Consider the following 15,114-nt stretch of genomic DNA (forward strand, 5'->3'; position numbering starts at 1 on the left):
TTACTTTTAAATTAAGTACTTCAAAGCTATTCTCTGAAAGAGAGCTCTTCTGACGGTGCATTCCCTGCTCTGCAGCCTTCAGCTCCATGTGGTGCAATCTTGACCTGTGCCATGAGCCAGGGTTGTGCTTTGCAGGTTGTGTGGGACCTCAGACTGTCCCTCAGGTGTTTCAGGAAGGCGGGAGCCAGATTCTGAAAATGCAGCTCTTAACGAAATAATTCCCTAATTTCTGACAAGTTATGGTAACTTTGGGAAATTTTGCATATCTGTCTTCCAATATTTAGATAAAAAAACATAAGAAAAGCTTCCTACATAGTAAAAATGAACCTGCACTTACTACTTGTTTGATAATATCCCCTCCATGCGTTGCGTAATTATAAAACATTGAAAGTCTGAATTACTTTGGCTGACAAATCCGCAGATTAAAATAGAGATTCCTGAGAGCACATCATTATTTCAGCCCATCTCTGCTTACCTAGGAGACGTTATCCCAGCATGGTAGACAGCTGCAGGTGCTGGCTGTTGCTAATGTCACCTCCGGCTGCATGAGGGCATTGTAATGTACCTGTTCATTCCTTAGGCCGTTGACTGTAAATTGGAGTTGGGTACAGATTGCTGCAGCAGCCACCCTGCAGAACAACATGGGCTGCTGGGAGCATCCTGGTATAATCTTGGTCTCTTTGTTGTCATCTTGGAAAATACTAACATTTATGTTCCTTGTTCTTAGCACGTGTCTTAGCACAGTGCCCAGTGTATTAATATATGACCTGATGTTCTGTGATGTTCTCTGTTCTGGTATGATGGGACATTTATGGTGACAGAAAAGCTTTTCTGTCTACATGCTTCTGAACAAACTTTCATGGGGGAGCAATGAAAGGACAGGCAAGCACCGTGACAGACCCTCACCCCTTGTGCTCCACATTGTACTTGTAATGCACTGTGGGGACGTGTTCAGGTAATTACAGTGAGGCTGCTGATGCAACTGTACGGGTAAGATAAGATAGCACAAGGCAGGACAGGATATTGCAAGCTTAAGCTAAAGGGGTTGTGGTCAGAGAAGGGTTTACGGATGAAGACGTTGCCCGCTCAATTTTCTGTAAAATATGATAAAGAGGGACCAGAAAAGGGACACAACAATGACACAAACCACTGGGCAAGGCTGCTCCATGAACGGTACTCCTTGACACGGCACCGTGGAAACCCATGGCTCCGTGAATTAAAGTCAGAGAAAACAGTTCCAGAAACTAGGTTGTTACCACTGTGTTTATCATTAAAAATCTTCTACCTGGAATTATCAGTAGCACGGAGGGATTGGTGCCTGAGCCTTCTGTAACTCACCTTCAGTAGTCACTGGAGCGTGTCCCAAAATTAACTGCGTCACTGGTGCCCCACCGATAAGGAAATGCAGCACTGCTTGTGCCAGACAGGTGAGGCCATATTGTGATTCCTTCATGAGAGTGTTATAAGCTTGGCTTTTCTCAGACTGCACTGTAGACAGCCCCAGATAAAAGTGTGACTCATTTCTTACAAAACAAGGTTTAGGTTTGGCTTGTCATGAGGGAAAAACCACCATTTGAAGGGTGTGAGGGTTAAGTAGCTACACTCTTAAAGTTGTAAGCATAGTTAAAAAGATTCTGCAAAGGATGACAACTGGTAATCGATCTGATGTGATGTGGAAAATATGCATTTCTTCCTCAGCCTGTGCCCCCTCTCCCTGCCAGTGTTCTCGCTGAGACCTGTTTGCACTCCGTGGGATATCACAAAGGTCACTTGCAGCAAATGTGTCAGCATTTGAGCCAGGGCAGCCACTGTGACCTGGCTCTGCCTTTCACCCCTGGCAAGAGCACAGGTGGGTTCTCATTTTGCACCAGGCTGTTGCTTGGCACATGGGGCAACCTGGCTCAGGAGGCTGGAACCTGGAGGCTGATGGGCACAGTGCAATAGCAGAGCTCCTGGTTTGCTAAATCAGTCACCCACCCTGGGAAACGTTCATCTCTGGAATAACATTTCTCCTTTGTCAAGCTCCTGTGCAGAGTGAGGGGTTTTCACCTGTTTCTGGACTGAGTCATTAGCTCGCTGCTAAGACTGGGTAATACATGTTATAGGCCATAACAGGCAGGGAAGACCTCTCATTTGTGCTTTAGAGAGCTCGCTACCCAGCCGCAGAGATTGAGTGTAGCAGTATTTGTTGTAGTGTATGTAATGATTAAGTTCTGAATTGTTCAGAGCTGGCTGCTGCATTTGAGTTGGCCTGGATGGACTTGGCTCACCATGATCCTCGCAGGAATTACACGTGTTTCCCTCCATCATGATCACATTTACACTAGAGAATTTCCTGTTTTATTTAGACACTAGGGGCAGAGCTTTCTCTTGGCACGTCTCCCCTGACATCAAGAGAAAATGTAACCTAAAATACGCACGTTAGAGATCTTTTCATATTTCCTGAAAAGAAGGATGTCAGGTATTGATCCCAGATACAGTATTACCTGCATACTTTTGGCCAACTCCTACAGACCTCATGCCATGACTCTTAATTTACCTCTTACTTAAGTGTTCGATTTAAAAACCAAATCACAATACAAGTTATTACTCTGCTCTGGGTTTTACAGCGTAAACTCACTCAATTTTCCGTGTAATACGCACCCACTGTTTTGACTTTAAACATCTAGAGAAAGGTCAGATTTACTAACAGGAAATTCAGAAAGCTCAGAAGCCTCTTTCAGGTCACGTATGCAACCACTCTATCCTCAACTTCCTGCAGCTATCCAGGTCAGGAGAGGAGAGGTGCCTTGGCAGCACCAGGGAGGCAGTCCTCCTCCCTGTGCACCCCTACACAGATGTTGGCCCTTTACAGAAGGATTTACCACAGGAGATTCTCAATCCAGGAGGCTGAAATATATTTCTTAATTAAAATCTAAATTACATCATTAAAAGTTAATAAACATATTAATAATGTATTAAATTTAAATTAAACATATTTAATAGCTTCAAAAATACAGTCTCTAATTCCAACCACCTTCTAAGGGCTGGAAGGAGTCTCTGTAGTTTGCTTTACCCCTGAAGGGCTCTGGAATGCTGAAAAATCATTCAGATTTTAGAAGATGAAGCGTGCCTTGCTGGGGAGAGAGGCTGACTTCACAGCCGTCCCAGCAGCACTCTTCCACAGCAGTCAGGGAACTCGGGCCCAAAAGGGGCTATCACGTCTGGTGTCGTACTTGCGGGCTGCTGTGGTTAAAGCAGAAGTGGAAAAAGAAAAGGTCTCTGAGGCTTCATTTCAGCAAAGTATTTCACCACAGTGAAAGTAAATTAAGGCTGAAACTCGTGCTGAAATTCTTTGCTGAATCAAAGCCTAAACCAGTAGTTTGCCTGTCCCCTCATGCGTTGTTTTAATTGGTGAAACCAGGCATGAACTGACTATAATTTCTGCTGCTCTATAATCATTAGAAATAATCTTTCTATCAGTGTATTAGAATTAATTGGGCCAAACAGCAACAAGATGAGCACAGATTCTGGTGTTTGTTTTGATATATAAATATAACCGTTGTGGAGGAAATTTGTCTTTTCAGTTTGAAAATTATTCCTGATAGAAGCTCTGCTTTTGTCTCTCTGCTTATCAGCGGGTTTGCATAGTGGGGTAAGGAGGAAGCAGGACAGAAGTGGCTGAAGAGTGCAAGCACTGATTGTATTTGATTTGTGTCTGTACCATGAGTGGGTTTCCAGCCTCTGTCACACACCTTCAGCTATGCCAGTGTCTGACCTTCCCTCCTGCAGCTGCAGCCACTCTCAGTGTCTCTGGCATCAAAAAGGATGGGGAACTGGCATCAGACAGCCTCACAGCCCTTCCATCCACCCATAGCAACAGGGAGGAACAAGCTTCTCCAGTTAATAATTTGGCTGCATGTGTGTGACAGAGTTTTATCCATGTTCATATTAAATTGTTTTCCCCAATGCATGTGTCATTGAGCCCAGCCAGTCACTGTCCAGCCCCTTAGTTTTGCATCCTGCCTCTTTGCCTTCAGTTCATGTTTCATTTTCACCTGCTCACCAGGCTCATTTTGTCTTCCTCCCCTCCCAGTTCTGCCTCACAGGTCTTATTTTTACCCCTTTGCATTTAACTCAGCCTCCTTCTTTCCCTTCCTTCATTTCCTTCTCTTCCCTTCCCTAGGGTTCCCTGCAGGATGAAGACGATCTTCCTCTCTCAGATGAGCCTCCCTTTTCTCTGTGTAGTCCATGGCTACAATCGAAAGGGAGGTGCTGCTTAAGTGTGAACAATTTCCTCTGAAGAAATCAGCAGCTCAATAAGTGTCTTTCTAGGAAGCACAGAAAAATACTATTTTAAGATGGCTTTTAACATCGCCAAGTCAGAGTGAGTTTAGACATCATTGGTAGAAGTCCTCGACCCACAGGGCACTCCCTCCTGCCAGCATTCAAGTCCTTGCCACCCAAATGTGCCACCTTTTTATAAAAAAGGGCATAAAAGATGTTTTATTTAGCAAAATAAGATGTTTTTTTCTCTGGCTTTGGAAGCAAACTCTCTGATGCCAAACCACAGGAGGCTGGATCAAGCTGACCTCCTGAGGCTTCTTCCCACCTGAATTACTTTATGGTTCTATGTAATTTTGCCTGAAATTGGAAAACAAATCAGTTATCCAGAGGCAGATACACCAGCTTGAAAACCCCAGTGAAAGCAAGTGAAATTTGGAATCCTGGTCATGTGAAATCAGTGCATCATAAACGCAAGCAGTCCTACAAGAGACAGGTCTCCCAGGCCCATCAGTGGTGGCAGGCCTTACGCATGAGCTCACAGAGGTATCCTTTAATCCCTAATCAACAGCGATGTTACCCATGACAGCTTCGCTTCCCAAAAAATCTCCATTTCAGCTTCGCTTCTGTATTAGTTTACAAGCACAAAGGTGTTTATTGATTCATGTTGTTCCTGGTGAGAAGGTTATCCCATGCGCTTCCTGCAGCCGTTTTCTGCTACAGCCCCCTCCCCAGCCGTCTCTGCATCCCATGCTGTGCCTCTGAATGTGCCTGTTGTTCCCGAGTGTGCGTGCTTGTGCATTCCCAAACCGGGGGCAGTCAGATGGCTCCGTTGCCATGCCCTTTTCCTCCAGCAACAATGACTCACGATTTCATTTTGAAATGTTCATGGGGTAGCTTGTCTTGCTAAAAAGCTGCAAGAAGATGCAATATCTTTGGTTTGAGTCAAAAGAGAGGAACTGAAGATTTTTTCCCTTTTAAACATCCTAGAGTGGTAACAAGAGAAACCATCAGCAACGATTTTGCAAAGGAAGAAACGCAGTCATGTCTGACACTTTTACCCTGGCTAGAAAACTGAAGATGTCGTGCACCATCGTATCAAAGGCTTTCTTGAATTCTCATTTTATTCCTCCTTGCCCTACTTGCTGAGTGGCTGGAGGTATTTGGATTAATGACACACAGCGCACAGCCCCAGGAGTGAAGCACAAGCCATTGGTCCAGGGGCCCCTCGGGGCATGCAGCCTCAGAAGAACACCTGGGGGTCAAGAGGGGTGCTGGAGCTGATCACTCACACTGTGGAGCAGGGAGAAAGTGGTAACATCTCTCTGTTGTCAGCCAGCTCTTCTGACAAGGGCTTGCTTGAAAAGCTGACCTCCTGCAGGAATAAAAAAAACAGCGAGGCAGCTGGAGTATGGAGGTTATCACTAAGGACACGGATAAGTTTTCACTTGTATCTTGTCCCTGATGCTATTACTTAGTCTTATCCACTTAAATAATAGTGCTGCTATTATTTATTCCTGTGTACCCAGAGAAACCTTTTTCCCCCCAGCACTTAGGTATGTGTTGTACCTGGCTCAGCGCATTTCTCCGAATTACTGCCTGCACAGCAACAGCAGTGCTGCGTGCACTCCATCTGCCACCCAAACTGTAGCAGTCTGCTACAGTTTTTACTTCCATTTTTTCTTTTCTTGGTGCTTTTCAAGCTTTCTTCTTTGTCCTTCACCTCTGCAGTCTGCATGTGTTGGTGGGCAGACGGGTCAAATCCATGGTCCTGTAGCCTTTTCCCAGAGTCTATACGGAGTCCTCTGCAAACCTCTCAGACCATTCTGTCTTGCAGAGTTATCACAGGCTTTTCTCTCTCTCTGTCGGAGAATAGAATTAATGCAGGACCTGGGGAGGCATTGAAGGGTATAGGAGGGAAGTGTCTGTTTTTGCTACACATTTCATCAATGGCACAATGGTAGGAGCTATCAGAAGAGCACAGCAGTGGCCTGTGGCAAGGCACACAGGTGTGTAATACCCACCTGAGTCAAGGTAGTGCACCTGGGAAGGATGGAGCCTCCAGGCTCCAACCTCAGGTGCAAGGAAGCTCTCCCGAGCAGAGGAGAGGATGCGGGTCAGGGAGGAAACTTGGTCACGGAGCAGTTGTGGGCTGAAGCATGTATGCATTAACACAGCAGATGAAAGAGTTCAGCAAATGTGGACAGAGCAACGTAATTAAATCAGCAGGGAGAAATGGGAAACATGAAAAGTTTGTGGAAAAGTAAACACGGGCAGTGGAAACACTTCATTGTGAATTTACGTTTTTGGCTGCGTTTCTCCATTTGAGGAAGCAGAGGGACCAGACAATTGGTCTCAGTCCTGTGCATGGTCTAGAATATTGGCACAGCACAGAGCTGGCACCAGCCCTGGGGTGATGGAGCTGCTGTGTGGCTTGGCCCTGCACCTAAGGGGTGGTCCACCCTCTTTCTGGGCTGAGTAAGCATGTCTGTCCCTTGGGAGAGGAGGAGGAAGGGGAAGGGATATTCTCACCTTCCCCTCCTTCAATGCAAATTTAAAGTGACTGTGAAGATGCATGAGTGTAGCAAGGTAGGATCAGGGAGCCCTGACAGCAAGTGACTGTCTGTGCTAGAGGCTTATTCCTGCACTTAGGAGATGCTCAGTGTGTGACGCTTCCTTGTGTCTGTGAGAAATTGTAGGTGGTAGAGGGGGAAAGTGAGAAGGAGTATAACTTTTGGCTACTGTTACAGGGAAAAGAGAGTTATCAAATTGTATCTGTGGAATATTTCCAATGTGAGTAGTACGAATAATTGAATACGACTTTAACATTTCGTGAGGGTTGGAGAGTAGCAGTACACAGTGAGCCGTGGTCCTCTGACACAGACACTTCCAGTGGTAGCACCTGCATCAGCAGTGCTCCCCTCACCCAGGGCAGTGTCCATCCAGTGGTCCTCTGACACAGACACTTCCAGTGGTAGCACCTGCATCAGCAGTGCTCCCCTCACCCAGGGCAGTGTCCATCCACTGTTCAACAGAGGAGAACCTGTGTTGCTCAGAACACGGTAACTGTGCTGTGATTCGATATTAATACAGCCTGGACTTGGGATTATTTGTTGTTTGGCTGAACCAGAAATTGATAGCAAGCATCCTCCTACCTAAAAGACAGTAAAAGTTCAAGTTATTAATTTGCTTTTGTCCTGGGCCTAAACCATGTTCACAAGCAGTCTTCACAATTCAGCTGAGTCACAGTGATGTCTGAAATTCCTGCGCCTCGGCTCTTACTGTAAGCCTTGCATCTCCACAGCCAAGTACACAACAAGGAAAGGTTTGTGTGTGCTGTCACGAGAAAATGATTTGGGAAACAAAACAGCCCAGAGGAAGATAAAGCAACTTTGAGTGGGAAAGCAGCATTGTCATCTTTCGTCTGTAACATGATAAAGGATTTCTTCTGCAAGAGAAATCTGTGATTAAGAATGTCTCAATAAGACTCTATAACCTCATATAAATACTTTCATGAGGAAAAGATCAAACACTGATTTTTTTTTAAATCTAGTGAATAAAAGGCATAGGAAGAATCAAAACCTGGGCGAATTCCAAATATTTTTAACAAGATAATAACCATGGAAAAAAGAAAAAAAAGAAGTGGAAGGAGAAGTGGTGGGTTGCCTGTGCTTTGAAATGAATTGAAACCGAGTGGTTTTCTACAAGTTGTTCACTAATGTTCCTTGAGTGGAGCGCAAATTATTGGGACGAGTACAGACTAATGGGATGAATTCAGTGGTGTGGGCTCTGTCATAGGGCTAGATAATAGCCTTACATATCTGCATGTAAGAAAATCCCCTTATCCCACAAAATGTGCAAGCACAGTCACTTCTTCACAGTCAATTACCGTTAGCAGACTTATTCCATGTGTATGGTTACATGTGCGTGCAGGACAGCCTGTAGCTGACAGAGCAGGGGGAAGTGCAGGGTTTAAGCAGAAGCTGCTGCTTCTCTTCAGCAGCTCTGCAGACACAGATCAGCAGAGGAGTCCACGTTTCTGGAGGACTTCAGCCCTGGGATCATCATAGCGTCTCCTATTTGTGCACGACTGTGGCAGAGCCTCCCCTCTGAAAGATGTGGTGGTTTATGCTCCTTGTTAGTGTGCGACTCATGCAATGGTTTGGTTTCTCGTGCCCAGGCATAAACTTACCTGCATATGGGTGATATAAGAAGTGTTTTCCAGTAGAACGACAGCTAGAACATTAAGCAGCATTCCTGTAAAGCTGCACAGACCAAATGAAAAAGCCCACTCTCAAACCAGCCCCATGGATTACCAAAACTGCCCTAGAGTATTAAAAGTAAAAATACTTTGAAAATCTAATTTCTCTGACTATCCTGTTGCTTTACTTTCCGTGCTCCACACACCTTAAAGAAAACAAACCATCCGACCTTATTTCTCATAAACAATAACAGTGGGACAATGTGTGGGTTGCACGTCTTGAAAGGAAAAACCAGAGTGGACTTGGTTTCCCAAGGCAGGGCTTTCTTTATTAATTTACCAAACAGGCTTCTCATGAATCACACACTTCTAGAAGGATCTGAACCATATTTTGGAGATTTACACTGGGGATTCCCTTACACCCATCATCTCTGAATTTTACCTTATGAATGCAAAACCTTACACTGAAGTCAAAGATGTGTGTTCTTTCTAAATATAGAGCCATGGAATCACGGAATGGCTTGGGTTGGACAGGATCTTAAAGATCATCCAGTTCCAACCCCCTGCCATGGACACCTTCCGCTAGACTAGGTTGCTCAAAGCCCCATCCTACCTGGCCTTGAACACTGCCAGGGCCTGTTTATTTTTCCTTTTTAGTTATGCTTGTGACAAAATGAATCTTCCCAGCTACAGGAGAGACGCAGGCACTTTGTACCAGCAGGAGTCTGGTAACTGTGTGTGGGGGTCCCGCTGCCCTCCGCTCCAGCAGTGTCCAGGAGGGAGGGCAGCTGGCAACCTGGGGATGGAAAGTTCGGAGTGTGTATTTCATGGGGGTCAGCCTGAGACATCCTACAGGGAAAGATTTTCTGAGGCAGAGCTTTGAAAAGCTGCGTGTAGAGCCTTGTAATGCAGAGTTTGAGGTGCTGACAAGGGCGACAGTGTGACCTGGGGGATGCTGCAGGACACCCCCCCGATGGCCACTTGCTGCATTCAGCTGCTGCTTTGCCCCTGCCAGCTCTCGGGAAAGCTCTGGAAGAGAAGCCAGTGTCCTGGATGGGAGCCTGAAGCCTCCCCTAGCGTGGGAATAGCACGCACGAGAGGATGTAGGGGCTGATTTACGTCACAGCACTGCGTGTAAAACAAGAAGTTATAAAAGGGCATCCTATAGTAAGGAAAAACATACTAACAATATCAGATTTCCTGCTTTTAGCTTAACGTGGCTCTTTTTTTAGTTGCCTAGCTGACTGAATTTGTAGTAGTTGAAAATGCCACAGAGTCATTAAAGTGAGCTTGAGAAAGTGCTGGGAGTCTGTACCATAAAACTGAAACCCTCTTTCCTATGGTAGACAGTTGAGACCAGAACATGAGGCAAGGGCAGCACCATTGCCTGCTATGAAAAAAAAAATAAATTAGAGAAATACATCATTTTACAAGAAACCTGTGTCAGGCAACATATGTTATAAAAACCTGCTGTGATTGATATATACTAAAGGAAAAGTCAAGTAAAACCAGCCCAACAGATTTTTTGCAGTAAAAGAGCATGTTCTTCCCCAGCCTTTTCTTTCTTTGTCGTCTCATTCTCACTTTTCTCATTCAGCAAACTTCAAAGGTGAATCACTGACTGGACCAAACAGATGAAACCTTTCTCTTGCCCTTGGAATATTCAACTAAAAATGCTCCTGAGGGTTATTCCAGTGGAGGTCTGATGCCACCTAAAGTCTCCAACAAGTTTTGCAGCAGGAGAAATCGGCATTTCTCCCCAGCATTCTCGAGCAGTAACAGCTCTGAAGTTATCAGTTATTTATAATTACTTGTGGCTACACTAAGCGCAGCAGAAGTTTGCTCTGTGAGAAAATTAGCTCAGTCATGCTAGGCTGGGTAAAAATCCAAATTTCTGTCATCCTCAGCTGCAAGAAGCAGATGTTGGAACTCGGTCCAAAATCAAAGCTCTGAAATGGAGAGCCTGTCTTACTCCCCTGATACTAAAACTAGCTTGGTAATGGTGTTCCTTTATTTTTAACATTTGGAAAACGTGACTGGAAAAGGGAATCAGATCCAGTAGACGGAAGGACAATGCATGCAAGACATTTTCCACGAATGGTATCAAGTCCTAATGTTTAGAGGATACCAACGAGTATTTTAAAGTACTGAGCAGGGTTAATACCTTTATCACTACAGTTGGTCAATAAGTCAATTAAAATGTATTATAACAAAAATATGCAGCTGTCACAAAAACATACCAACTTTGAAAAAGGTGTTGCTTTTACTAGACTTCCTTTGCTTGGTGTTGATTGTTGGGGGGTTTTTTTACATCTGATTTAGTAGAGGGGTTTTTTAGTATTTCATTCCCAAATGTATTCTATTTTTAATTTTCATTTTCCCTTGTTCGTGCACTAGTGCTCAGCATAAGAACTTCAGTATTGTGCATTTTTATTACTGACATGGTCATAACAGCCATGACCTGAAGTTGCTTTTGGGTTTTAAGCATCATTCAAAGTGACTGCTGTTGAGTGCTTTTGGGAACATTAAACTTTGTCTTCTAGATCAAAGTGTCTCCTGATTGCTATAATGAAACAAACTGAGTCTAGTTATTACCTTTAGTTTCAAGTCACCTAGAGGCGAGCACAGGAGGAACTACCACGCTGCACAGTACAGAAGTGGTAGGGTCTGGAAGGGGACCTAGGCCATCAGAAGTGATAGAAGGGTGGCCCCTTGGGCACTTGCATTTTAACACACCGTGGTAGCTGTTCTGGACATCTGCTAACGTGGTTGTTCCTGTCTCTCCAGCACCCTCTCGAGCTGCTCGCACGCCGTGGTGGCCCTGCTGTACCCCTTCTCCTGGCAGCACACCTTCATTCCTGTCCTGCCCTCATCCATGATTGACATCGTGTGCTGCCCTACCCCCTTCCTGGTGGGTCTGCTCTCCAGCTCTCTGCCCAAACTGAAGGAGCTGCCTGTAGAGGAGGTAGGAGTTGGCACCACAATTGTGTTCCTGGAGTAAAGCTGTCCCACCCTGGAGAGGGCTTGCCATTCACACATAATTCTCACGTTTCATTTTTCATCTGCCTGTTTATCTGCCTAATTTTTATGGGCAACTGCCTCTTGGTAAAGCTGCAGGGGTAGTTTTAGTCTTCTCTTTACTCTGTCTTTCTTCGCATACCTGGCACCTTGACAGAGGGAAGTGAATGTTAACCTGGTCAGTAAGTAAGTTCAATATAAATATGCTGATTTGTTCTGATTTTGTTGAACCTGGAACAAGAAAAGGAAGATGTGAAGTGCCACCTGCTATGACACCTATTAATGCTAACGGAACGTGTGCATGAAGCCAGAGCCAGCACGGAAAATCAAACCTTTAAGGCTCTTTTTTTTTAACTTTGTTAATACTATATTGGAAGTCAAATGAGAGTTTCAGTTCATCACCTCTTCCATTAAAATACCACAGAAATACTCAAGAGCACACTCTTCTCTCTAACTCCTATTAGTTTCTGTCTTTTTTTAATGAAATTTTCTTTTCTTGTGCTTGCTTTCAAGGTTCTCTGTGCCTCTGGCCCATGAAAATATCTTCTCTGTTTTCCTCCCACTTCCCTAACCTTGCTCTCCCACATGATCTGAGCTCTGTCTCTCAGCTTTGCTGCTTCATGATCATTAATATTTCACACCCTTGCCCTTCGGAGGCCCTGCTGCCTCAAATTACACGGTTTTCTTTAAACCCCTTTGAAATACTTTTCACCTACACATTAAAAGTAATTAGCAGTAACATGCTTAGGTTTAAAGAAAAAGAACTGCGCAACCCATTTAGATTTTTACATATTAACCTGGTGTGAGATCTTTTGCATCTAACTGTGTTAAATTAGACTTTAAGCTCTAAAGAAAAACTTCATCTTCTTGTTTTGTAAAGCACAAAACCTGTTGTTTCACAGTAGGAATTCCAATTCATGTTGAGGCTTGGGACCATTCGGGTGATCTTTCTCTATTAAAAGGCAAACACATATGAATGTTTTCTGTCTCTTCAGGTATATTTCACTACAGTGTTCTCTTTTCTTTAGGCTTTGATGGTTAACCTGGGATCTGATCGATTCATCAGACAGGTAAGGTACAGCTCAAAATGTTGCCATGCAGTCTAGCAAGCTGTTTTCTCCTACAGTATGACTAGGTTTCTTTGATTGGAGATATTTGGCAGGGATTGTGCAGTGGGAAAGAGATTAGAGGAAAAAGAAAAAGGTGCTCTCTTTCTGTTTCACCTGTAAATAAGTACTCCTCAAGCATGCAAAAGGGATTGAGGCTATGACTGCCAGAAGAAATCGGGAACTGTATTCACAGTTCAAGAAAAATCACTGCTGGAGGTGAAAAGGACAAAAATTGCAAAGAAAAGTTTCCGAGTGAGAAAAGGTAAAGATTAATGTGGTAGGAAAAGCAGGAGCCTTGTAAGCAGGGAGATGAAAGATCACCATCTTTTGATAGCAATGTGGTGCTAAATAATTTCAGAAATAACAATATGCAGGTTAGATGATTAAACTTTCTTGTACAAGTTCCAGGATGATATATATGTCTGGTGAATAGTGGTTGCAGAGCTAAGATTCCTGTGTCTGCTCACTTCTGCTGAACAAGCATTAAAAAGGATGAAGAGAACAACAAGGGGAAACTCAGAAAACAAGATATACTAGAATATAAGTAAAAACAACTCTCAAGAGCCAGTGAAGCTGCCTAAACCCCAACTAGAGCAGCTGTGTGTACACATACCTAGGTTCTGCACGATGTGTATTTAGTTAAAAACACTGATTTGGACTCTGTTGTGTGAAGAGTTGATTCCAAATTTCTGTATTTTTACCTTGCTCTTTGGATTATTGTTCCTGGCTTTAATCTCATTAAGAATGACAAGAAATTTTGTTTAGAAATATACGATGGTTGCACAAAGATCTTCATTATTTTGTTTGTGTAGCATGACAGTAGCAGGTGCAAAACGCTCTTCTTCTGAATCTTAAAGTATTTTCTGTAGTTGGTGCAAAGATTAATGCGATTTAAAGAGTATTTTTTTTCCTCTGTCAGATGGATGATGAGGACACGCTATTACCTAGAAAATTGCAAGCTGCTCTGGAGCAGGCTCTAGAGAGAAAGAATGAGCTGATAAATCAGGATTCGGATAGTGATTCAGATGATGGTAAGTTCATTTGTAAACAGGGACTTGTATAGACAAGCGTGTAGATGGTATTGAGACTTTCTATCCAGGAGAAAGATGGGGCCGTAGTATTCAGATACCTTTTGCAACATCAAAGACGGTCTCTGAACACACAGGCAATGGGACTGATAGCATCAACCTACAGTAATACAGTCAGCAATCTATTTTAATTTCTTTGTAAATGACATACCTCTAAACATTGACTCAAACAGAGCTTTGCAGTTAACTTGGCCCTAACTCAATCCAGATAACTGTACATGCTTGGGATGTGTCTTGAGTTTGGACGTGCTGCTCTTGGCGCTTGGTATTTTCAGGGGAGAGAAGCAGGTACCTCCAGAACATAGTTTCAGTGCAAGAGGGGCTGAGCTGCCTGTGAACGTTCGTATTTCTCCCCAGCAATTATAAAACCAGCCTTGGCTGAATTTCAGTGCCTGTGGTTAAAAGGTATGAAACAGGCCCCTGTTCAGGTTTTGCAATTTATTTCTACTCATCTGTGTTACACATGTAAAACTGTTTTAACATCTCAGAAATTATGAAAACCCGAATTCTACAACATTACCCTTTCTGATCAGTTCTTGGTAAAGGCTTATTATCCCCAGAGTAAACATTTTAATTCTGAGTCATTCAGAAGCTTCTCAAGAAAACATACTCAAGAGTTAAAATACGAGGTGTAATTTTGATGAAGCACCCACAAAATTGCTAATTTTCTGGGCTGTTTCTGTGTAGCTCTCATTGACTCTTGGTTACGAAACACCAGTTATATAGACTGCACTCTTGATTATAAAGCTGTTACCCTGTCTAGGGTACATCCAGGTCTGCAAGGAGCCAGTACAGCTCTGCCCAGTTATGAGCATGGCAACAGTGAACCGTGAGGTGACAGTACTTGGCCCTGTGTGGGTGACAGCGCTGTGACAGCTCTGGTAGCAGCTGATTTTGGTGTCTTATTGCCGCCTTATTTTGCAGAATGTAACACCCTGAATGGATTAGTGTCTGAGGTTTTTATCCGATTCTTTGTGGAGACAGTTGGCCATTATTCCCTGTTCCTAACCCAGAATGAAAAAGGAGAGCGTGCCTTCCAAAGGGAGGCTTTCCGTAAATCTGTGGCCTCCAAGAGTATCCGCCGCTTCTTGGAAGTTTTCATGGAATCCCAAATGTTTGCTGGCTTCATCCAGGATAGAGAGCTGAGAAAATGCAGGGCAAAAGGTAAGGGTGGCTGTCTTTCCTGCAGCGTGGGTTACTTGTGTTGTGTGTGAGGCACTGTGGTTGGCATCCCTCTGTACTGCCAGGGCTCAGTAAACTGGGGGGGCTGACGACTCTCCTGAAGCACACTGCCTGCTTCACGGGGGCTTCGGTTGTAGCTATGGTGGTGGTAACACAAAGGCTTTAAGCAATAGAATGCCCTAATTCACCCTGAGGAAGGGCACAGTCCCGGAGGCTGCCCGCGGGGGAAGGCGTGAAAGCTGCCCCTGACCCA

The 15,114-nt window shown here is 44.1% G+C and overlaps 1 protein-coding gene across 1 annotated transcript in view; it reads left to right on the forward strand.

Annotated features, from left to right (window-relative positions):
- Positions 1 to 14,843, forward strand: part of ST5 (suppression of tumorigenicity 5) — a gene marked incomplete at both ends in the record, with an annotated part of 51,931 nt that extends 37,088 nt beyond the window's left edge. The window contains 4 exons of the mRNA XM_010012831.1: positions 11,252 to 11,429; positions 12,511 to 12,552; positions 13,511 to 13,622; positions 14,604 to 14,843. Of these exons, the coding sequence (XP_010011133.1) occupies positions 11,252 to 11,429; positions 12,511 to 12,552; positions 13,511 to 13,622; positions 14,604 to 14,843 (572 nt within the window). The remainder of the gene's footprint in view (positions 1 to 11,251; positions 11,430 to 12,510; positions 12,553 to 13,510; positions 13,623 to 14,603) is intronic.
- Between the last annotated feature and the right edge of the window lie 271 nt (positions 14,844 to 15,114).

The sequence above is a fragment of the Nestor notabilis genome, unplaced genomic scaffold (genome assembly GCF_000696875.1).
Source record: "Nestor notabilis isolate BGI_N333 unplaced genomic scaffold, ASM69687v1 scaffold3354, whole genome shotgun sequence".
NCBI lineage: Eukaryota > Metazoa > Chordata > Aves > Psittaciformes > Psittacidae > Nestor > Nestor notabilis.